Source organism: Camellia sinensis, chromosome 6, assembly GCF_055761805.1.
Source record: "Camellia sinensis isolate YWXY chromosome 6, ASM5576180v1, whole genome shotgun sequence".
Classification (NCBI taxonomy): Eukaryota; Viridiplantae; Streptophyta; class Magnoliopsida; order Ericales; family Theaceae; genus Camellia; species Camellia sinensis.
This window is the reverse complement of record NC_138966.1, coordinates 51,115,975-51,141,300: the sequence shown is the minus strand read 5'-3', so window position 1 is coordinate 51,141,300 and position 25,326 is coordinate 51,115,975. Positions and strand designations below refer to the sequence as shown.

The window sequence follows — 25,326 nt, the reverse complement described above, 5'->3', positions numbered from 1 at the left end:
ACTATTCCAGCTACTATTTTGGTAAGCAGTTGTGTCCCATTTATCAATTGGTTTGGGGAATGTTACTCCATCAATGGTAATCGTTGGTTCGGTCCACCTACATATGACAGATTGCTAAACTTTTTCATAAGTAGATTTTAAAAAAGCCCTCATCCGAGCTTTCTAAAAAGAATAGTTGGATCCGTTAAGTAGGGGTGGTCGAACTATAGAATTCTCCTCACGAATTGAATTCATTATCACAAATCAAACAACATCTCGCTCCTATAGTTTTGTAAAACAAAGATTGAGCGACATGCTCTGATACCAATTGAAAAATCTAAAATCCCCGAGATATTGATTCGTGATTATGTTTCAATTTTAATAGCGAATACCAATTCCAATTAAGCAATCAATAACACAACGACACAACAATTTAACGTGAAAAAAAATCACAATTGGCACCTCCAATTGTGATAAAAAATCACTGGCCAAAGTCAGAAAATAATCCACTTAGAAGAAAAAAAAAAGAAAAAAAAGAAAACAATTACACATATATGCCCTCGATTACTTTGAACTGACCTTGATGTGCCTCTTCTACTGCCATCTTCACGTCGGAATTGTCTTGCCCAACGTTGAATCTACAGTGCTGATGTAGAATCCATGACAATGAGCCACTTTGGAATCTACCAAAGCTTTAGGCCCAAGTTCCATGGAATCCACTGAAGAACACCTCTCTCTTTTGTGAACGTAACAGTAAAAATAACCCCTTGATGAAATCAATATGAAGCTCATAGATTTATTAATCACTCTCAAATCATCAAGAAAACACTTATAAAACGCTCTCCAATATACCATCCTTCGATTTTTCTTTCTTTCTAAAAGTCTAGATGGGTTAAACCACAAAAACAACGAACAACACATTTTATAGTAAATAGGATCGTGAAGACCGCTCGAGCACACACTTCACCGTTCAAGCCGTGTGAGTAAATGTAGTGCAAACCATGTAGGCTGACCGCTCGAGCGATAACACTTGCTTTCTAGAAATTCAGTTTGCAGGCAGAGATACTGAATACTCCTATTCACTACTCAAGCGCACAAATTATCACTCCATCCCCGTACATAGTTAGCAAAGTGGAAAACACAATTTGGTTTGGATTCACATCTAAATACTCACATCCTCACTGAAACAAAAAAATGAATAAAATTACAACTGAGATGAATTTTGTCAAATGAGATTGCTAATTATAAAAACCTAACAGATAATACTGACCAAATTTTAATGCAAACATTTTAAATAAAACCACTTATAAATAACAATAAACATAAAAGTGGGACTCGCTCCAAGGATGAGATTCATGTGCCAAAAAAAAAAAAAAAAATACAAATGTTGATATATTTGTTAGTACCTTATCATTTCTATTTGGAAAATGATACAAGTTCATTTTCTAGAACTACTTTTAAGATTCGATGATGTGTAAGTGAGATAATTAGTTGATAATTAGAGAAAATATAAAAGAGAGAGATATCTTAGATATTGTAAGACAATACCACATCATTAGATTTGAAAATGAGTCTAATTTTTAGGTTTAAGTAGCATCACCCTTAATATTTTTAAATATCCAATGGCCACATCATTAGATTTGAAATCTGAAATTGAGTCTAATTTCTAGGCCTAAGTAGCATCACCCTTAATGTTTGTAGATATCCAATGATATGTCACTAAGAGCGGCTCTAATGGTGAAAATCAAAATGGCTCTCTACAGTCTAAACAAACTATTTTTTAACTATATAACTACAATGGTTCTCATGCTATTTTGGCACAATCAACTCTCATATCAACTTTTGATCATTAGATTTATTTTTCAAAAAAGCATCTACTGATCATAATTACGTTTGTTGATATGGTAAATTTGACAAAGCCAAATCTTGTGTCAAATTATTATTAGTATTATTATTATTATTATTATTAAGTGCAGCACATCATTGAAAGAGGTATTTGTGATGGTATAATCAAAAATAGTTTTGGCTCGTGAATTTGGCGCATCAATTATTGGAGATGCTCTAATGAATTGATGATCACTATATGATGTCACAAAGATGAGGTTTACTAATTTAATACATTAATCACACATAAGATAGTATGAATTCAAATTCATTCTATTTCATGAATGGAATGAAATTATTATCTTATGTTATCAATGGTTGTGAAAATCTTACATCAATAAATATTTATTATAAATTTTGAAAGGAAGTTTTAAAGTTTACAATAACATACATATATTATAGTCATAAACTATTGATTTTTTATGAGTTAATATTCGATGGTAGCTTCGGTCTTGTCAAAAAGTTTTTGAACTAATAAGTTTCATTTATAGGTAAAAAGACGTTTTGCCCTTTAATCCAAAACTGAAAATGTTCTTAATTTCAAAATTGAGAATGTTCTCAATTTTCAAAACAGAGAATGATTTCAGTATATAATTATCAAAACTAAAAAATTTCTGTTTGGCTTTTGAGAAAAGTATGGGATTGAAAAGGAAGATAATTCTGCGAACCTGACACATTAGATTGCTGAATTGAGTTTTTTTTCATGATTAAAATTGAGAATATCATAAACTGAGATTATTCTCAATTTCAAAAAAGAGACTCAACTACACAGCGACTCGAGTTTAAGAGAGAGTTTGCAATTGAGGGTCGTGGCTTGCTTTGTGTTGCGATTGTAGAATCTAAATATGGAGTCGACGACGCATTGGACAGAGCAGAAGCGATCGGAGGTGAGAGGAGAGGGACTGAGGCAGATGAGGAGCCGTACAGATGAGACCAAAGATTGGATCTATGGGGAGAAGAATGAGGGGTAATACGACGACGATCATCATGATCGCTGCTCCGATTATGTAGCGAAGAGGGCTCGGTGGTTCAACATCTATCACCATCCTGAACTGAAAACACACACCCAATCACAAACATGTATGTAATTTAACCCTAGACTCCTCCTATCGATCAAACAAGATCTACATCCAAATTGAGAGAGAGAGAGAGAGAGAGAGAGAGAGAGAGAGAGTTACAGGCATCATTGGTGTTATAGGAAGAAATATAGATGATGGAATTCCAGTGCTAGTGTAGCGATGGTTGGAAGACAACCATCTGATTCCTAAATTCAGGTTTGGAAGGGTAAATTGGTCTATTAAAAATTAATAGGACTTGAAGGAGCAAATAATTTTATTTAGGACCTAATGGATTATAAGTTCACAAAATAGAACTTGTATGTAAATGCCCAATTTTTTATTTATTTATTTATTTTAATGATGTGATATAAAAAGGTAAATTATGATGATAGTCCTTATACTTTAGTCATTATGCCATTTTTGTCCTAGCAATTTCAATTGACTTGATTTTAATCCTGAATTTATAATTTCGTTTCAATTTGATAAAATGATTACAATGTTTAGTTTTTTTTTTAATTATAAAAAATACCTATATAAGTATCATATGTCATATTTTTAAGAGTAAAATTATAAATTTATTCAACTAAGCGAGTTAACCTCAATTAATTTAGTGATAAATTTTCATACAAAACACTAACGATATTATAAATTAGACCAAATTGATATAAAATCTAAAATGAATTATCAAAATTAAGCCAATTGAAGTGTAATGATCAAACTGACACAAAGGGTAAAATATAGAGTCCATTGGTGTAAATAAAATAGAATTATCCATTATATCTAGGACTACAAACCAACCGAGCTGAGCTGAACTTTGTTGAGCTCGAGCTCGAGCTCGAGCTCAAGCTCGACTCGTTTGTTTATTAGCTCGTATATTGAGCTCGAGTTCGGCTCAATAACTAACTGGGTTCGAACTCGGGTAGGCTTGTTAATATTAATGAAACTCGAGTTCAGTTTGCCGAAACTCGATAAAATTTTTATTATTATTTATATTATTTAATACATAAATAATGTATTTATGCTATTGTTTAAATAATATATTTATTATATAATTTAAATAAAAATAAACGAGTCGAATTTATTTGAACTTGAACTTAGCTCGTTTACTTAACGAGTTTAATATTTGAATTTGAATTCGACTCGTTTACTTAACGAGCCGAGCCAACTCGCGCAGAGTTAGATTTATTTGCAACTCTAATTATATCTATCTATGAAATGTAGATGGTATGCAAATTCCATAACCATATATAGCAATTATTGTATATAAATTGGTAAGCAGAAACATATGTACACACTGCTGGAAATTGGACTTTTAGTGGCGTTTAAAAAACGCCGCTATATCTATCAAAAACACCGCTAATTCCTTTAGTGGCGTTTAGTACCAAACGTCGAAGCTGCGGACGTCGCTGTATCTTTGCGACGTTTTAAAAATGCCGTGATATTAGTATAGGAGGCGTTTTAAAAAATGCCGCCAAATGTCCCACCATACACACACTGACGTCACCAACGATATTTAGCGACGTTTTGAAAACGTCGTCTTATCTGTTACCGTTAATGACGAGGGTTTAGGAGGCATTTGTAAAAACGCTGTCATATCTCTCTCTCTTTTCTTTTTTTTTTTTTTTTTGGGGGGGTGAAATTGTGTTAATTTTATTTGATTAAATTAAAAAAAAATACCTATAATAAAACTAACATATAAAATATTAACTCCCATTCAAACACCTGTCATGAAACTAACATATAAAATAATAACTCATATTCAAATAACAAATGAAGCATTAATTCAATTTCTCATTCAATTAATATTCAATCACCATTACCCACAAAATAACATATATCCAAAAATCATATTTTAACATTAATCACAAACTAACATATATCTAAAAATCACAGCGCACCAAAAGATTCTTTCCCAGTAGAATATTGCCAATGTTTTCTATTTCTAGGTTCTTATCTGATTCTAGTATGTCTTTAGAATATGATGAATACAAAATCACAATCCATTCCAAGATATTAATACATAGCTGGAAGTACATCCTTCTTTTCCTCTGAAATATTCCACCTTCTCAGCAAACAACTGAAATACACCCTTCTTGGCAGCTTGTTTCTGACATTATGATAAAAAATTAGAAAACAAAACAATAACTCATAACTCAAATTATTCATGATCTATGATAATAGAAGGTACCAAATCAGCCAAAATAAAACATTCTCTAACAAACAGTTCAGCACATTCACTAGACATACATGATACACCAGTGTCAAGCATGAATGCATTGTGACAAACTATTTTTTAGTCACATAGGAGGAAACTGATTACTACATGTTTCTGCAGTGATAGGAAAAGAAGAAACAGATCTGGAGACTGTGCTTGGAATTTATGCCTTTTGATTGAAAACTTGCATTTAACTCCTCAGGTGACACAAATTAATGTGTATCTTTCACTGTTTTTGTTCCCATTACTCCTCAGGTGACTCAAATTAATGTGTATCCTTTGTCAGCTTCATGTTCCCAAAAACATGAAAATGCATACTTTGCACGAATGAAATTCTCAATCCCAACCCTGTCGTAATTAGGGGGCAGCTCTGCTTCCCAATAACAATTTGCCTTCTCATTTCCCATTGCTGTATAGGATAGGAAACCATATATTGAGTCACTTTCTTGTTATCTTGGACCAACATCAGCCTAAAAAATGAAACTGTACTCACAGAGAAGCTTACATTGAATAAATGCAACCTGTTCGGGAAGCCATATGTCCAGAGTAGCAGACCTCACCTGCAAAAATCCAGAAAGAACCCATTGATAAGTATGCAAATAATAATTGGCATTTGCTTAACCACGTATTTGTGTGCAGAAGTAAAAAATATTTTCTTCTTACCTGATAGGGTAAACCTAGCAAGGATTCAATATTAACCCAAAAGCAATTTATGACAGAACAATTGAAGGGCTCATGAATTTTTGGTTCTGCATTATTGAACTGTAGATTATGAAGATTTAAGCATTTACAAACAAGCAACTTATCACAGGGATATGAATGTTTATTTCCCATAACCCATGGCAACCACCTTCTCAAAGAGACCTTCCATAAGGGAAAGACCAATAAGAAGCCAATGAAAAGAGAGAGAGAGCACCAAAGGTAAGGTTTCAAGCTGGAAAGTAATAGGTCAGGTTTCAAGTTGGAAAGTTGAAAAATATTACATAGTAATTTCCCTATTGCTAGTATCTATCATAAAACTTTCTCTGCTTTTCTTTTTTATTTTTAATAAGTAAAAAACTCTCTACTTCCTGGTTCTTTTGGCATTAAAGCTAAGAAAAATAAACAGTGGAACTTTGAAGGGACCAATAGACAAACTTCACAATATTAAAGCGCACTACCAATGCATAAAGTATCACCTTTGATATGTGCACTCCAAGACTTCTGTGGATTCCAGAACATTGCATGCATACAAAGATGCCCAGATTCACACTAGCCCATCGAGGACCCCTGCATGAAATACTAGTCACTAACAACAACTCAAAATATATAGAAATTATTTTTAACTAATAACATGTAGCTACTTGATGTCCACAGCGGGACACCCATGAAGCTTAGGTCGCAAATCCCACACAAAGAGACTCAAGTTCAAATTTTCCTACCTAACAAAAGGAAAAGAAAAACATGCAGCTACTTTATGGTATAATGTACTGAGATCAAGTTATTTATTTCTTCACAATTTTAGTGTCAATATCAATTTTGATAGTTTCCAGATAACATACTTGCTTTTGCAGTCAGCACACTCCCTGTTTTCTGGCAATTTAAGAAGCCCTTCCAGTATCTGTAAATGATAAGGATCAGAAAATATTTGATCAATTATTCAAATAGCTGTAATGAAGCATTAATTTACTTTCTCATTCAATTAATATCCAATCATTACCCACAAAATTAACATATCTAAAATCAAAAAATCATGTTTTAACATTAATCACAAACTAACATATATCCAAAAATTATGTGTTAACATTAACCACAAACGAACATTCTTCTCATCTTCACCAAACCATTTTGAAGTGATAGTAGACATCGACACGTTAATGAAACTTGCTCCAGCCTCGTTGGCAATGGCCTTTGCCAACATTGTCTTCCCAGTGCCAGGACGCCCAAATAGCAATATTCCTCTGCATGGCTTTAAAAGGCCTCCTTTGAATAGGTTTGGTCTTTAAAGAGGTAGCATCACTAGTTCTTGGAGAGATTCTTTAATATCATCCAAAGCACCAATATCTTTGAATGTCACACCGATCTCACTAGCTGGTATGACTTCTGGCCTTGTGCGCTTCTCAAATTCATTGTCAGGAGAAATCTCCTGGTATAAGCAAACACCACGATGAGAAAAGAAGGGAACAGGAGAAGAATAAACACTACAGAGACGGATGGTCATCATAAACTTCATGTTAAGTTTACAAAACTAAAAAAAATCAATCTACATGTCTATATATTATATGCCTGAAAGAATGTCAGTGATTCTTCAGCTGATTAATTAAATACTAAAAAAGTATCCGCAATTTTAACATGGAATGCAGAGGTGCAAGTGCTGGCATATATACATAACGAGTTGTAGAACCAATGGTAGAGAATAAGTAAATCCTAACAAAGAAATCTCAAAAATGAAATAATAAATCTAACCCACCAGAGCTTTTGATGCTGGCGCGCTGGGTTACCAGCATCCTTCACTGTTGCAGCTGATGCCTCTGTTAAAGTTGATGCCTCAGGGACTGTGCTTCCAACTTTTGTTTCTGGCTTCACAGCAACAGCCTCATCCTTTGGTGCATCCTAGGACAACAAAAAGAGGACATCAAGAAAATACTCTTCACGTTCCATACAATCAGATTATTGAAAAAACATATGCACAACCATAAAAGGTTCAGTCTGCGCTTCCAGCTTTAAAGTATCCTTGCCAGAAGACTTGCCTTCCTGGAATATGCTCAAACCATGGGACAAACTGTTCCATGACCAACAAAGTTAACGAGGCTTGAATGGTAAGGAAACCGCCAATATATATAATAATCTAACCTTGCGGATGAAATAACTAGCCTCCAATTAATATACTAATCTAACCTTTTTTGATAAATAATATACTAATCTAACCTTGAGGATGAAATAACTAGCTTTCCGTGTCCGTATTCAGGATCCTTGTTATTCATCAAATGATAAGAGACTGCAGATACTACAATTTCTTCTATATAGTTACCAAGAACCATCGTGTCTGCTGCACAGATTGAACCCAGATCATCACAGTCAAGGTCATTAGCTGCAAGTACTTCAATAATGTGGTTTTTGTTGTCCTGATATTGGATCATCTTCATATCCTCCTCAAGTTGAGACTTCCAGCTGACAAGATGTGTTTCGTCTTCGGGTTCCATTCATAAGCAACTGAATCTCTGTGATAATCTCAGCTGCTCACTATTTGACTTGCACTAGCAGTATTTTTGTTCACCAAAACTTGCATCGGAAATAACAAATAAGTGGTTAGCCATATTGCAATCAAAAGTAGTTTAAAAAGTATACTGAAAAAAACCATCCAACCCAAAAATGTTCACAAAATTGGTATCAGTCTGACCATTTTTAAGTATTTGTAAGTTTTGTATTCCATTTCCACCTTCTGCATTCATGATAATGTGAAATATATCTTTTAGGGAACCCCGGGTCCCCAACTCAAATTTGAGGATCGTCAGTAGGTCAAGAAAACCTGCCAGAGCTAAGGTTGAGCTTTTAAGATTATATATATATATATATATATTTTAACATGAGTTTTTAAGTAATTGACAAGACAATTTTCAATAGAACCTAAGTTTGATGGACCCAGATTGGATCATTCAATAGTTTGTTCTGCTCACTTCTACCCAGTCAGAAATTCAACAAACCCAATAATTCAGTAAGGCCATTTAAGCAGTTAGGTTGTGTTTGGATCATGGATTTGAGGAGAGATTTGCAGAGGAAAGGAAAAGAGAAGAGAAGTGAGAAGAAAATTAACTTCAATTTCATTTATTTTTCCCTTCAATTTTCCTTTTCCATAGAAAATTTCCTCTCCGAATCCATGATCCAATTACAACCCCAAGGTTTTCTGCATGAAGGATGAACAATAGCAATCCATATTGTACTGCATTAAGCATCCCAGCTTTAGAAAGATCACATCTTATATAGTTCACAGGATATGCCAAAAATCATTTGTGTCCAAATCCCTGTTTATAGTCAACAAGTTGGTTCTAAATTGACAGTCACGCTACTGACTTGAGAGAATTCCATAAATTTCCACAGTGCAAATCATACATATAAATTCACTTCAAAAACCCAATAGAAGTATATGTAGTTATTAGGAAGGCATACATACAATGACAGGAGCTGTAATTAGAAGTGCAGTTTCTGCAATAATGTTTTTTTGGTACTGGGGATCCCTTCCAATGGCATAGATCACCTGCCCATAAGACCACAACCCTAAGAAAGCACCTCAAGTTTCTAGATATAAGTACATATATGAGAAACCCGTAATATTGGATCATCTCAAAATAAAGAAGATATGATCATTTATTATGTCATGAGATTCATTTTAAATCAATGACAAACAACCAGCAATTTTGGAATTGATGATAACATCAATGGAAAAATGCCAGTACACAAAAGAATTAAGAACTCTCTTGAGAGAGATGGAGGGAGATTTATCAAAATATGGATTTTACAATTTCAATGACATTGATTGATTAGATTCACATACCGTCTCCCCCTGCTTTAGAAAGAGCTTAGCAATTTCAATCCCAGCCTGAAATAAGCAAAACAATCAAATTTACAATTTTTAAACACTCAATCACATTAAACTCCATGGACAGAACCGAAAAAATTAAAAACATAGTTTAAAAGCATTTGAAAATTAGTGGGGGAAAAATCAGCTAACTAGTGAAGCAAATCAATTTTTCCTTTGCTCATAAGATACACAAATAGCTTTTTCTCCTCAACTCCAAACGGTTTTTTCATTCCTCTTCTTTTTTTCTTTTTCTTTTTTTTTTATGATAAATATGAACTTTGAACACATATATAGGTAGGAAGTGTTATTCTAAAAGGTATGAATGGGTATAACTCCTGATTCAAGGATAACAAGAGCAACTAAAAATCATGTCCAAGAAATAACATAAAATAAAACCTAATCATGGCTCAATGAGAACAAAGGAGAAGAAATAAAGAAAGAAAATTACAATGCTCTAAGAAATCGATTCAAATTATCTGTTATCCATTAAAATTGCACTGATGGTAACCAATATAACAAAGACAATTTTTCTTTGGCATCATGAATTTAACCTTCTGCAATAGATGAAATAATAAAAGTGTCCAACTTGGATATATATATATATATACATTGACAAATGGAGAATGTAAGATATCAAACAAACCTGAACTAGTCCACCCAGATTATCTCTAAGATCAAGAATAAAAGACGAGGCACCCAGGTCTTCGAGTCGCTTCATTGCTGCAAAAATAATCTCTTCCTTCAATTCAATCACAAAAAACAACTAAGATAGCAACTAGTATTCAATGAGAAAGAGAGAGAGCGAGGGCGGGGATAAATTCTACAAACAAGCACACCATGCAGGAGGGGCATGCTAAAGAACTTCATTATCTGGTTCATATTGCCACAACTATAGGAGAACCTTTAATGATATTTTCTCTGCTCATTTCCTGCTTTTCTCTTGTAAATTATTTTTCCAAAGTAAGCCTAATGATATTTTCTTGGAAGCAAAAAAGAAAAAGCATAAAATTCTGTAACATAACTCAGGGATTATGGCTTAAACAAAGTTGTTTCAACTGAATGAGTAACTGCTTGACAGACCACTAAAAAGTATAGGATTACTTTGCAGCCAATAACAAAGCAAATATCACTCAAATCATTAAAACCCTTTAACGTATCTCCTCTTGGACAAGAAAGGTTTTGTTTGCCTTCTTCTAAAGCAAGAAAATTGGGGGAAAAAAATTAAAAATTAAAAACAACAATATCATTTAGCTATCACACTCTGTTTCACCACAAAGGATCAACCATATCGAAACAACACCAAAACACCTTCATACCTTGAATTTTGAAAGAATATTTTATCATTCTATGATATATTATATGAGATTTTAATGTTCCAAAATGAGGATAGCTATGCAATCATTTTCCTTATACATGGACGCAATTTTCACCCAGTAGCATCAAGTGGAATTAAAAAGGAAAGATTTGATCAAATAAAATTCTAAGAAACACAAGAATATCCATGATAACTAAGAGCAACATAAAAATGTAATCCTACTTAGAATAACAAAATGTTTGTCACAGCATTACCTTGGTCGGTGGTGGTGTGAGGCAATAGAAGCCCATTTTTGTTTCCTACAACAAAAATCAAATGATGGCATTGAGATAATCAGTTTAAAGCTCATGGGTCCTCAAATAGGTGCTTCCTCTGAATGTTAATAAGAATTACTCAACAGGATATTGACTTAATTCAAGACTTGACAGCATCACATTTAATAAGAATTACTCAACAGGCTATTGATGTTACTTTAACAATCCAGACCCACCAGCGCAAGAACAAAAAAGAGAAAAGTGAACACCTTGTTAATAATATATTACATATCAATGCCATCAGATTTAATATTCTTAACATTCTACAGCTGTAGATCACATTGTAAACGGTTACTAATGAACTAAAAATGCATAGTTCAGTTCCCTAGATATATCACTTAAAATGTGTGAAAAAAAACAACTTCCAAGGAAAATTATTAGACTATTCAAATTGGTGAGACAGTAATGGAAAAGGCATTTTAAAAATTCAATCTGCTTCCAGCCTGCAGTAAACACCTACTTTTTAACCACTAAAACTTGAATCTGAATGATTAAAACCGAGTCCAGAGTCTAAACTTCAGATCCATCCCATTTTAATTTGACAAAATACAGAAGATAGTTTTGAAAAGTGATGATTCAAACAAAAATCAATGCAAACATCACCTGTTGGCCAGATCGTTTATATATATCTAAGGCTTTCATTGCTTCATGTCTTGGCATCTCAAAAAACTGGAAAAAAAAATAGAAATAAAAATAAAAAACAAATAAAAAATAAAAAATAAAAAAACAAAAGCATAAAGTCTAAGCAAGCGAAAAGCTCCACCTAATACCATGTTAAAGTTGGAAATATTGCAAGAAAATAAAGGCAATTCACCTTATCAACCAGATTGATGATTCCATCATTAATTGCACAATAAATCTTAAAACTCTCTTTGAGTACCTGAAAATTACATATATTGACGAGGTCAAGCATAAAATTTAGTCAAATTTAGGACTAGCTTTTATTCGCCAATAATTTTTCCCTTTTTTTTATTCTAATCCTTGGGCTACGATTAGGATTTCGTCTATTATATATAATAGCCATGTTGAACAAGCATAAAGGATATCAAAACAATTCAAAGAGAGAGCAACTAACCTTTCTAAATGTGGTTAATTAAACGAAGAAGAATCACTGAACTGAAGAAGAATCGAGAGAGATTTGAGTGAGAGAAAGAGAGAGCAACTAACCTCTGATAGAAAAAGACGAAGAGTTCCAAATCCATGGAGATGAATCACGGATCTACGCTCAAAATCGAACTTCGAAACCGCAATCCCGAGATGAATCACCGAACTGAAGAAGAATCGAAGAAGAATTGAGAGAGATTTGAGTGAGAGAGAGAGAGAGAGAGAGAGAGAGAGCAAGGAGTGAGTGAGAGATTTGAGTGAGTGAGAAGGAGACGGCGGTGCTCAAAATAGGTTTTCAAAATAAAAACTGAGAGAGATAGAAGAGGGTGTGAAGGGAGACAGGGAAGAGGGTGTGAAGAGAGAGGTTTGAGGCGTTTTTTAAACGTCTTCTTTCTACAAAACGGTACCGTTTTACCTAACAACAAAGGCGACGTTTAAAAAACGCCGTTAATTATAAAAAAAGGTGACGTTTAATTAAACGCCGTTAATTAAACGCCGTTAAATCCTCATTTTCCTGTAGTGACATAATGGATGTCGGGGGCGGATTTTATATAATTAGTAAGATAATTTTAAAATTAGAGAAAATTAACATTTTTGATTTAGTGGTTGTGTAAATATTTTTTTGAAGCGTGAGGTCTCGGGTTTAATTCTTATGAACATGAATTTGATACTTTTTGTTGTGGTATTTATTTCTATCCCGTCATGGCTGTTATATGTATCTAATAGTTGTTGGGTTTGGACTTGGTAATTGTTGATATTCTAGTTCTTGTTGAGTTAGTAATCTATTTGATATAATATTCCTCGTATTTGTAATTATTCTCTTACTTATTGATAATAAATAAATAAAAATTAAAATTAGAATATTTTACATTAAAAATTATAAAATTTTACACCCTAAAATGATGGACCTTCGCACCCCCAAATTAATAATATAATAAAATTTTTAAAATAGTTTTCTAGTCGAGTTGGCAACATTATAGGCTATACAATATTAGATGAGAGGTAGGAGTGAGTTTATTATTTATATTATTCTCAATTTTTGGCCATGTTTTATTTATGTTATTTTTTTATACATCATATTTTAATGGGCAAATTATCAACAAGTGCTCTTTGAAAGACGTGTGACTTATTAGTTCCACAACCTTTTATTTATACCTAAAAATCTTCTAACGTTTTTCTTCTTTTCTGCCTCTTTCTTTTCTTGATTTTTAGCTATCGGCGACCACGTCTTGCTTCTTCTCTTTCTCTTTCTGATATATAGTCACCGGCGAACGACCACCACCATTGATTGTGGTTTACTGGCAACCACCAACCACTGACTCCTTGCTTTACCCTCATCGACAGTGAAGAAGATATGTTTCCTACGAAAAAGATGAATAGATCTACTCAAATCTAATATATCTATACTTAGATCTACATCAGATACGACTGGATCTAAACAAAAATAGTTATCGAAGTACAATCCTCTTTCTATATCTGTCTCTCTTCTTCGATCTCTCAATTTTTTTATATTTTCTCTGCTATACACTTATTTTTTCTTGTTTTAATGTAGAAAATTTTCAAGTTCTGAACAAGTTTTTTTGAGTTTTTAGTTACCGGTGGTGAAAACTGTAAAATTTTGCAGTTTTAATTTTTTTGTGCCAAAATGCATCTTGATTTAAAATTACAAAATTTTGCAGTTTCATAACATGCTTTTCAATTTGATTAATAAGGATAAATGCTTAATAGATTTTTACTTTAAAACTGTAACATTTTACATCAAAGCTTACTTTTTAGTTTGATCAATATTGGCGATTATTTGACCCTATAAAAATTGAAAAATAACATATGTTTTTTTTCCATTGACGCTGTTTTTTGTTGTTACGTGCTTTTTTTTTTTCCTTTCAATTTATCAATATTTAGCACATTGTATTATGTTTTTTCGTTATAATTTCTCTATTTATTCTTTTTTTTTGGCAATATTATTCTGGATATTACAGTGAGTCTTCGACGATATTCTTAACGTTTAGCGAATGTTTTGAACATTTCGACAACTTCCAATGACGTTCAAAACACTTCAGCGAACTTTCGGCGACTTCCCGGTGATGTTGAATATTCCGGCGAGTTTCCAGTGACCGTTTGATGGAAGTCCGACGGTGGCAGGAAGAAGCAACATCTGTAAATTAAAAAAAAAAAAAGAACTTTTTGATAACAATTAAAATGTGGGACTAATTGATACAATTATTTTATTTTGAGATTAAATGGGTTTTAAATTTTGTGTATGAGACTTGCCGGTAACTTCCCCTATTTTAATTTGTCCATGCCCCTTGTTTCATATTCATTATTTGTTCATCCTCTGACAGCATAGATTTTGAAATAAGTTCATCCTCTGAAAGCATAGATATTCATATTCATTATTTGTTCATCCTTTTAAAATGACATTATTTAAAATGAGATTATGAAATTTGATAATGTTTACTGAAACAAATAATTATCTTATTTATAGATTGATTGGTCTTGAGTTAATTTTACATGTTTCAATTACGCATAGGAGCATAGATTTTCAATTATGAAATTTGTCAAGACTTGATGAAAGATAATTTTTTAATAAGTTAATTGATTATATTTATTGAGAAATATATATATATATATATATATTTGAAATTTTGATATTAGACCTATTATGAATGTTTTTTATATTATAAAAAAAAAAATGTCTAGCGTAACATTTTCAGATGAATAACTTTAGTGGAGGGGAACATATAGCAATATTACAAATTCTATATTTTGTAAGCTAATTTAAGGTTTATTGTACTTGACGCTTTGGCAAGTTTCAAACCATGGTTATATCGCATTAGATAAATGAATTATGGCCATTTTTTATTTATAAAATTAATAGTGAATGTATTAATAATCTTATCAAATTAGTATGGTATTTACTATCTGATTAGATTAGTAACATAAATTATCTTCTTGTCCATTATTTGATTTGCATTGAATAAGAAAATATATGAATGTAGGATTATAACTATATTTTTTTTTTATCTTTTCTAATCTTACCATCCATTAATGTTTCTTCACAATTTTTACTTTATCAAAATTTCTTTATAAACGTGGTTTTGAAAAAAATTATAAATAAACAAATAAAAGCAAAATAAAAATACAAAATACAAATGCCATGTTTGGTTTGTTTTTAATTTTTTTTTAAAATATAAACTAATTTGATAAAATAAATATCAAAAAATATTTTAAAAATTTTAAAAATTATTTTTAGCCTTCTAAAATATAAAATTATATAAAAATAATGATTGTTTTAATTTTTAGTCAAGGGTAAAAAAATCTTTTTATTTTATTTCCAAGCTCAAGATATATACTTCCAACCCTATCCCATTATTAATAATCTTACAAATTTGTTGAATTAATTATCCATTGAATTAATAACCTTGAAACAAAATTTCAAAACAAATACAAAATTATTTAGTCTACGGATTAATAATTCAAATCTCACACTTTAATCATGTCAATCAAACATGTCCTATAGGTATAGTACAAACATATGCATGTGAGGGATTCAAGTGACTGGGGTCATCATCTTGTGAAATTCATAGAAATCAAGCATTCCATTGCCATCAAGATCAAACACTCTTATCATAGCCTTACACTCTTCTTTCGATTTCGCTTCACCTAGACGATTAAGAACTTGCTGCAACCCTTCTGGTTTGATGCACCCACTACCTTTCTCAACCTCGAACATCTCAAAAGCCCTCTTAAGATCATCGTCACCCTCGCTGTCACTTTGCACCAAATGAACAAACTCTCCAAATTCTAGTAAATTATCGCCATCTTTATCAAACTCGGTTATCACCCTTTGAGCCTCATCGTGCGACATGGACTCGCCTATATACTCAAAGTAAGCTATGAGCTCCTCACTAGAAATTTTTCCATTGCCGTCCCTGTCAAAGTAATGAAAAACTTGTCGAAATTCGTCTTTTGTGGTGGTTTTTGGTGAAGGGAGAGAGGATGGGCTTGTAGTTTTGGATTTGGAACGAAGGAGAAGGAGGGTGGTGATTAGCTTGAGAGTCTTTTTTGATAGCCATTTGGCTGACTTGGCAAAGCTAGCAATTGCCATTGAAGGATTAGTTTGTGCGAGAAACAAAAGGGTATGAAAGCAAATTATATATAGAAGAATTTCATCCCATAAATAATTATTAAAAAAAAAAAAAATTAAACTAGGTGGAAGAAATTTAATGGTTTAGATTTGTATAGTGATTTTAAACGAACATGCAACAAGTGGAGTATAAAGGCAAAGTGAAGGTTGCAAAGAAATTGCGTAAAAGATGTGAGGAACCGTTTGTGAAGGTGCAAAGCAACTTCTTTGGGTTACTTGAATGAGGTTGAGATTGACTTCCTCTAAAATACATTTACTTGAGAAAGTTATCCGAAATGCTTGACTTACTTTTGTAAAAGTATATTCTTACCTTCATTATCACAATCATGTAATAATGATATTTAAAAGTATATTTTAATATACACACAAAAAAAAAAAAAAAAAAAAACACTTATACACAATTTCATACAAAATATTATGTCTCATTTATATTCATTTATTAAAATTTATAAAATTCTTCAATATGGTTCATAATCGTATTAGTGTCTTAAGTATAAAATTTTTGTATGTTTAGCATTTTATTAAATAATAAAATAATTAAACAATTTTGATGAATTTTTTGGTTGTTTTAAAGTAATAAAGTCAACATTTTTTATATTATATTTTATATTTTATATTTGTATAATTTTATTTTTTGCATAACATTACTATCTGCTTTGTTTTTTTTATCCTACTTCCTTTTTGTTTGAAGGTGAATTTTCCATGAAGGGACTTGGAAGGTTGTTGCACATTGGTAACATTTTCCTTACAACTTGGTGACCTTTTCCTTTTTTAGTTTCAGTTTTTGTCCGAGAAGTTATTAGCACTACAAGAAAAAAAAACTTTTGGCACCACTTTTTTTGAGTTGGTGGCAGATAGTTGACTTTCTGCTAACATTTTTTTGGTCGCTGATGAATTGTGTTTTTGCGACCAACGACATTTTGGTAGCTAATAGGTAGTTTTTTGCGACCAAAAAAAAAAAAAATTGGTCGCAGAAAGTAGTGGTAGGACAGGAGGAGGAAAAAAAAAAAGAAGCGAGATCTCAAAACCTTTGGTGACCAATAAATTGTGGTCACAGAAAGGAAAATGTCATATTTTGTATCAAAACTACGTAGTTTTGAATGTTTCTTAATATTAATTAAATTTGTTACTATTTAAAATAGGAGAATTGACCAATAAATCTTATATTTTGATCTTGTGATCCATATGGTCCTATAAGTTTTCTTGTTAACCGTGTAGTCCTTGGGGCTATTTGTTTACTAATTTACCATTGGTGAAACCACTGTCAATAATTGTATATTAATTTTGGGGATAAGGGTGTGTGTTTTCTACGTCCGCTAAAAAAGCGTAGTAGTATTTAGTTGTTTAGAATGTTTGAGTTGGAAATGTGGAGGTGTGAACATACCACATGTGTATGGTGTATCTTTTCTGATGTGAGTGACATCATGTAAGGGTACACGGAACATCATGTCACTATTAGAATATAATTTTCTATACCCCCCTCCCATACCCCACTAATACAACCACAACATCCATTACTCAAATGTGTGGTCCCCTAGATTCAGTATGCCGTGCACACACAATCCATCTTTACAATATTGAAAACCCACAATCAAAATAACAAATACAACAGCACATCACTTACGAAACATCTGCAATGCTACACATACATTTCTTATTATATCCGTCATGTTATCACATTTAGAAAAAGTACATTAATGAATTTTTTATTTTTTTGGAGTGTCACGTCATACCCGTCACGTTGTCACATTTGAAAAAGTATACTAATGAATTTTTAATTTTTTTAGAATGTCGCATCATACCCGTCACGTTATCACATTTAGAAAAAGTACACTAATGAGTTTTTAATTTTTCGGAGTGTCACATCATACCCGTCACGTTATTACATTTAAAAAAAGTACACTAATGAGTTTTTAATTTTTTTGGAATGTCACATCATACCCGTTACGTTGTCATATTTGGAAAAAGTACACTAATGAGTTTTTAATTGGATAAATTACCAATATGTCCTAATAGTTAGACTTAATTCCCATCAAGTCCTATTTAAAATAAGTCTTGATAAAATTGTCGTTAAAAATAATTTTTTTGTCAAAATTTTTTATACACGTCACTAAAAATTAACAATTAGTGACTTTTTTTTTGTCATGATTTTTATAAATTATCGCTAAAATTTACAATTAGTGACTTTTTTTTGGTCATGATTTTTATAAATTATCGCTAAAATTTACAATTAGTGACATGTTCTTATGAAATTTTTTTCTCATATAGGACCTATTAGACAATAAGTCCAGTTATTAGGACCTACACGTAAGTACTCTTTTTAAATTTTTTTGGAGTGTCACATTATACTCGTCACGTTGTCACATTTAAAAAAAAAAAGTGCACTAATGAGTTTTAATTTTTTTAGAGTATTATATCATACCCGTCACGTTGTCACATTTGGGTCACGTTATCATATTTAGAAAAAGTACACTAATAAGTTTTTAGTTTTTTTTTTTTGAGAATCACATCATACCCCCTACGTTGTTACATTTAAAAAAAATACACTAAGGAATTTTTAATTTTTTTGGAGTATTACATTATACCCACCACATTGTCAACCCTTTCATCAACAGAATATCACCCCCTCCCTCCAACTGTGTGATCACGTATTCCGAAAATAAAATAACCTTCCCAATTAACTAGTAAGGATATATCCATCTAATTGATACCCATCTATATTTTAAAAGGGACTTCTTGGTCACAAATTACACCTAGTAATGACTTGCTAATCAAACATTTCAAACGTGGGACCAAATGGTACAAAAGTTTCCAAAATAGGACTTTCCAATAAATTTCCCTTTAAAATAACTATTAATAATCAGTTCAAAACAAAAATTATTAATAATTAAATAATAAATTATTAAGAACATAATAGTAATTTTTTTTAATAGAATTATTGTTTATTGATTAAAATCATAAAATTTTTAAATTTATTTTTTCATTCAAAACATTAATGAAACTTTAATAAAGGTAAAATTACAAATATAAATAATAAAACTTAAAAAAAGTATAAATTAAAACCAAATTTTACTATAAAATTTTGTACCAAATTCAAATTTCTTCTCAATATTTGAAACAAACCCTCTAAAATTTTGCCTAAATAAATTAAAATTTCCTCCTAAATTTCTACTCCTTGGTCCAAAAAAAAAAGAAAAGAAAAGAAAAAGAAGAAATAGAGAAAAACTAGTTGGAGGAGATGTGTTCGAGAGAGAGATTGAGAGAGAAGACGACGAAGAGATAGAGATAGAGGGAAAAGCAGTCCTTCGGAGCAACAACCATTGCTTTGCTCGTGACAGCCATTGCGTCGTTGGAGCAGTCCTTCAGAGTTACCTCATTTGTAGCCCCGTTCATCTTCGCTTCTCCCTTCGGTCAACGAAGACTTGTGAACGAATCAAATGGAGCAGTCTCACTTCTCCTTCCGGCTAGAGCTCTCGCGCTTCTCCCTCCCACCGCCCAATTTCAGGTGCATGTTCAGGTACTAGGTGTGGAGAAGTGGTTTGGAAATACTCTCTGGATCTTGTAGGACGCTCTTGATTATCAGCTAGTCACCTGAAAATAAATGAACACTCCGGTCGGGGGTGCCGGAATTAGCACTCCGACGGATAAGTTAGTGTATACTCTCTTGGTAGCATGTATCTTAAGTTAATCTTACTTGTTCTCACATACCTTTCTTTGGATGATACTCCTCTATTTATATTTTTCTTTTGGGCCTCAAAGTCGGGCCCACTCTCAATCCGTTGCATGTTTATTTATTTGGCTTTTGTTCAACTGGTTCTTAGGCCGATTAGTCTAGTCGGCCTTGCGATTGTCCAGGATGGAGCCAAATACAAATTCTATCCTTGACTGTCCTTATAGCGTCATTCGGCTTTATTGCACGTGTACCAATGATATCTGGCTCCCACAATTGCCCCCCCAAACATCGTATTAATGCCAGTTATTCGGCATGTTTGGTTTCAAACGACGTGTTTGGTTTAGAACTTGAAAAGACAAGGAAAGAACGGTAGTTAACCCCATTCCAACGCATGTTAGAACACACGCTTTTTAGGCATCACTACATCTTCCCGCCTCTTCATATGCTTTCTTCATTTAATGTGATTTGAAACTATGTTGTCCCTTCGAATGTAAGTTTTTTTAAATACTCAAAGCTTATGGTTTGCTTTTCGATATACCTCCACTTTACGACCTCTGCAACTTCCTCCTATCTCTCATTGTCTCTTTTGCTTTTTGTAAGTTTTCTTCTCCTTCATTCCGAATCCCACTTCCTTGTTTATTTTTAGTTTTGCACAGTCCTTAGGCTAGCTAGATTGGCAAAACAATTGAAAGAACTCCTTTTAGCAGATCTAATTTCTGGTTCCGTCGCCATTATTCCATCCCTGACAACGTCCATCTGTCACTTGTGACAGACAGGACCATTGATATGGAGAGGACTGATGAAAGTACAATCATATTTCCTCTCCTATCAGTTACTGAGGGCGAAGTCCATTTTCCCCTTCACCCATTTTTAAGGGCTGTCCTTTGCCACTGGGGTTTAATCCCTTTCCAACCTAATGTAAATTTTTTTCGAATCATAATGGGGATTATAGAATTGAACCGACGCCTTAGGATTAACCTTGGTATACCTGCAATTCGGCATTGTTATGCCTTAGTGTAGACACCCCATTTTTGACCGTCCTCAAGACTTGGACGTCATCGTTTGAACACTCGATGATCATCCATGTTCGTGTTCGTCTTGAGTTCTCGGAGGTTTCGGCCGCGCGCCTTACCTCAAGACCTCTCGACTTGTTTGTTTTGTGCTTGGTTGTGCACCAAACACTTGTGTTTTTGCTTCTGAAGGCAGGGAATGGCTTGTTGGCCATCCTCACACCTCACCAGCCTTGGTTTGAGGCCACTGACCTTGTTTTCTTGCTACCGGCCAAAGATTTTGGTCGGTCGGCAATGTTTTTGGTCGGCCGGCCATTTTTGTTGGTCAATCGGCCATATTTTCCAGCCAACCCCTTTCCATCTGCTTTTGGCAGATATTTTATGCCAGCTGTCACAGCTGGCATCCACATTACACCCCCTCCATACACGTGCATGGAGGGATTTGCCTCTTGCTTAGCTTGCTTAGGAAGCTTGGCATTTGAACCTCTATAAACAGGGAGCTCCTCCTCCCTCCTCTAGGGTCCTGAGAATTAGGGTTAGAGAGGCTAGATATAGTATTGTATCTATAACTCCTTATTTAGTTTAGTTTTGTACTCAAAAGTGTGTTTTTGTCTTACTATTGTACACAAACACACACTAGAACACCATCCTCTTGGAGCTAAGGTCCTTGGAGGTTGATTTTGGTGTTCTTGGGTTGCTTTGAACTCAGAAAACCTGCTGGAGTGGTGTTCTTGAAGAGATTCTTCAAAGGTGAGAACCTACCTTCTTTATTCTCTATTTTTGCACAAGCTTTTAGCCTATCTTGCTTATTGTTTTAATCTTCGACTATAACTGATAAAAGTTCTGATTTGTGTGTTTTAGAACTTTGTTTAAGGTCACTTTGAGGTTTGGGGTTGTCTCCCCCCTCCAAGGCCCTGTTACGCCTTGTTTTAGGCCATACATTTTGGCCATTGTTTTGGTCTTTGCATGACCTCTCTACCACTGAAATCCAGAGGATTTTTAGTGGTGGAGAGGTGGTTTTGAGGTCCTAAAAAGGAGAGGGTCATCCCCTCTCCTTGTTGTCTTTAATGCTTGCATAAATGGCTTATGTTGTAGCATGTTTGCCTAGCTTGTTTTAGCTTCATTTCAATATATATTAGGCTTTGTTTTGCCATGATATAGCACTTTTTTGCCTTGGTTTAGACATACCATTCATGCTTTGTATACTTGTCTTGTAATCCCATGATTTGCCTTAACATGTACCTAGCATTTAGACTACCATGCTTGCATTTTTTGGCCCAACTCCATGAAGCTTTTAGGCTTGTTGTAGCATGCTTAAGCTCTGTTTTTCATTGATTTGGCCATGCTTGCATTGTTTTGTATAGCTACCATGTAATCTAGCTTGTTAGCTTTGAGTGTCCAAGTTGCTAGCATGCACTATTTGGATCATTTCATTGGTTTGGCATCACTTAGAATGCTATTTCAGTCCATATTTCATGCTTATAAACTTACACTTATCACTCCTTTAATGTCTTAAAGAGTTTGTGTTTTATGCCTCATGAATGTGTCATTGTGCATGCCATCATGCTTAGGTTATTGGGATGCCATCTAAGTGGGTTTTTGGGCTCATTTTGACATGTCCTAACTCTATTTTGGGTCGCTTAAATCGTGCCATGTTTGGTTGTATTAGGTGTAGTGTAACACCTCTTTGATGGCCTTGCATGCCTCATTATTTTGCCCCTTCGTTTTAGCTTGTTTTGGCTTTGGTCATTACATGTTTTAGGCTCACTTGAGCTTGATTTGGGACTGTTTTAGGTCCCCTTGTCCCTTTGGGGCTTGCTTCATGTAGCCTTGGTTTGAGTCCTTCGGCTAGCTTCCAGCTTTAGGCTCTCTTGCACGCTTTGCTTACTTTGTTTATTTGGTTTGGCATCATTCCTAGCATGTTTTCAGAGTTTAATATGTTGTAACATTTGCATGCTTTTTCATTCCTTTTAAGTGTGTTTAAAAGTCTCCCTTTGATGCTTAAGTGTTAGGCCAACTACCATGCATGTTTGTATGTGATTTTGTCCCCTTTCCCTTGGCATATTGGCCGCTGATTTGGGCTTATTCGAGAGCTACCCATTTTGGTTTAAGACCATTCCCGCATGTTGTTGCCTGCTTGCCTTGCATGTTGTCGCATACTTGGCCTATTAATATGTTGTTGCATGCTTAAGCGGTAGTGCATTTGGCATGCATTCTTTTGGTTTTACGTTGCTTAACATGTTGTTACATGTTTGCCTCACATGTTGTTACATGATTGAACGAAGTCACATGCTTGTTTGCATGCTTGTCTTTGCATATTGTTATATGCTAATTGCCTTGTGTAACATTGTTGCTTGTATGCTCATTTTGCACTAGTATGCTCGCATGTTTAGGTTGCATAGCATCGAGCATGCATCCCTTGCCTCTTGATCAACCATGATAGAGGTTGGGGTCCCTTACGTGTTATATGAATTTCATTCCATATTGAAATGCACACTTGGCACCTTGGGCCATCATGCATTGAAATGCGTGATTGATGGCCCAAGGGTCGAGAACCATGCTCCTTTGAGTCTCAAACATGATAAGGAGGGTGGTGGTGCAAACATTGCTTTGAAAATGCATCGCCATGTTCTGTCTGTCCTCTACTGCAGCAAAACAGGATTCTGCAGGAAGAGATGGTCGGTTGACCATTTTCAATGCCGGCCGGCCGGCCATTAATTGTTAGCCGAGATTACCACAAATGGATGACCAGTTCCCCATGGTCGGTGGCCTCACCCCTTGGTCGGTGACATCCCACAGTGCTCAGGGAGTGATTCTGAAGCTTCCTTGGGACTTGTGAAGTTTTCAGAAGTACATATCATTGTAAACAGAGGCAGCATGAGTATGGCGATGGATTTCTGAGCGGAGCCGAGCGTGCATGCATTCATCTCCTCTTCCCGAGGCCTCTTTACTGCTTTCTTAGCTTAATTAATTCATTTAATTAATTAAGTATTGTGTAATATTTAATTAGCTTGTTAGTTAATTAATCTGTATTATTCTTTCGGTCCCTCCCTCGAGAGGGCGCAATTGTGTAATAAGCGTGCGTGTGTGTGATGCATGTCTTCCAACCCCCATTTCTTTCTCCCTTTTATTTAACCGCTTACGATGGTTAGTTTTAGGGCATATTTGATTTTGCATACCTTATGCTATACATGTTTGCATTCATTCATTTGTATTGCTATGCATGTGTGCATTCATTCATTTGTATTGCATACACTGGGTTCGGCGCATCATACTAACTGCATAGTACTTCAATTCCAACTTGAATATGTGTATCAAATTGCCGCATATCATATGCCATCTTAGATTAGTCGAGCTTATTCTAATTGTATTTCGTATGTGTTGCATTAGCCATCTTAACATGGACTTGGATCATACATTTGATTACTAACATGTTCTTGTTTTGGCTCGGAGTACACTGTGAGTGTTTATGCTTTAGCATCTTGCATGTGTGTAAGTGTTAACATGACAGTATGCTTGCCATAAGGCTAATTGCTTATGTGATATAACTACCTAAATGCCTGTGGGTGAATGTTGGATTACTTGAATTGGAACAATTCATCAAATCCGCATTTTAGCCTACTTGCGAGTAACAAACTTTGGACCATTTCCAAACAAACAGATATGCGATGCTTTGTTCCAAATTAGGTAATCTAGTCTATACTTGTGTGTTTTGCGCATCACATAGTAATTCTAGCTAATTAACCGGAATAAGAACACATATGTTTTCAAAACTCAATATCATGCTTAGTACAGGCCGATCTTCGGATCGGGCGAGCGGGGGTGCTCATAGATGACCTTCCCCAATCGTACCCAAGTTCCCGAGCCAAGGTAACTTTGGTGATGACAGACACGTGGCCTTAGGCAACGAGTCAGGGTTTCCTAAATTTTCCCAAAATAAAATATTTAGGTGGCGACTCTGTATCTAGCAAAACAGTCCATGTTTGGCACTTCTTTCTTAAAAATCAGTTTTCCAAAATGATTTACCGAATTTGGACTCTTTGGTGATTTATCAATCTCACATCGCACA

General features: G+C 34.0%; 3 protein-coding genes across 3 annotated transcripts; all 3 read right to left on the bottom strand.

The window, feature by feature from the left end:
• Window positions 1-5,351: 5,351 nt before the first annotated feature.
• On the bottom strand, window positions 5,352-7,036 carry LOC145793295 (ADP-ribosylation factor GTPase-activating protein AGD5-like). Its single transcript, XM_082876088.1, has 5 exons — window positions 6,938-7,036; window positions 6,678-6,772; window positions 6,315-6,405; window positions 5,642-5,696; window positions 5,352-5,545 (listed from the first exon to the last, which is right to left on the bottom strand). The coding sequence occupies exons 1-5, from the start codon at window positions 7,034-7,036 to the stop codon at window positions 5,397-5,399; spliced, it is 489 nt and encodes a 162-aa protein (XP_082732214.1). The 3' UTR covers window positions 5,352-5,396.
• LOC114273938 (uncharacterized) lies at window positions 6,990-8,354 on the bottom strand. Its single transcript, XM_028215774.2, has 4 exons — window positions 8,044-8,354; window positions 7,810-7,897; window positions 7,586-7,728; window positions 6,990-7,261 (listed from the first exon to the last, which is right to left on the bottom strand). The coding sequence occupies exons 1-4, from the start codon at window positions 8,316-8,318 to the stop codon at window positions 7,189-7,191; spliced, it is 579 nt and encodes a 192-aa protein (XP_028071575.2). The 5' UTR covers window positions 8,319-8,354; the 3' UTR covers window positions 6,990-7,188.
• A 7,469-nt stretch (window positions 8,355-15,823) lies between these two features.
• On the bottom strand, window positions 15,824-16,636 carry LOC114307605 (putative calcium-binding protein CML41). Its single transcript, XM_082873804.1, has one exon. It carries the CDS (start codon window positions 16,533-16,535, stop codon window positions 15,978-15,980), a length of 558 nt encoding a protein of 185 aa, XP_082729930.1. The 5' UTR covers window positions 16,536-16,636; the 3' UTR covers window positions 15,824-15,977.
• Between the last annotated feature and the right edge of the window lie 8,690 nt (window positions 16,637-25,326).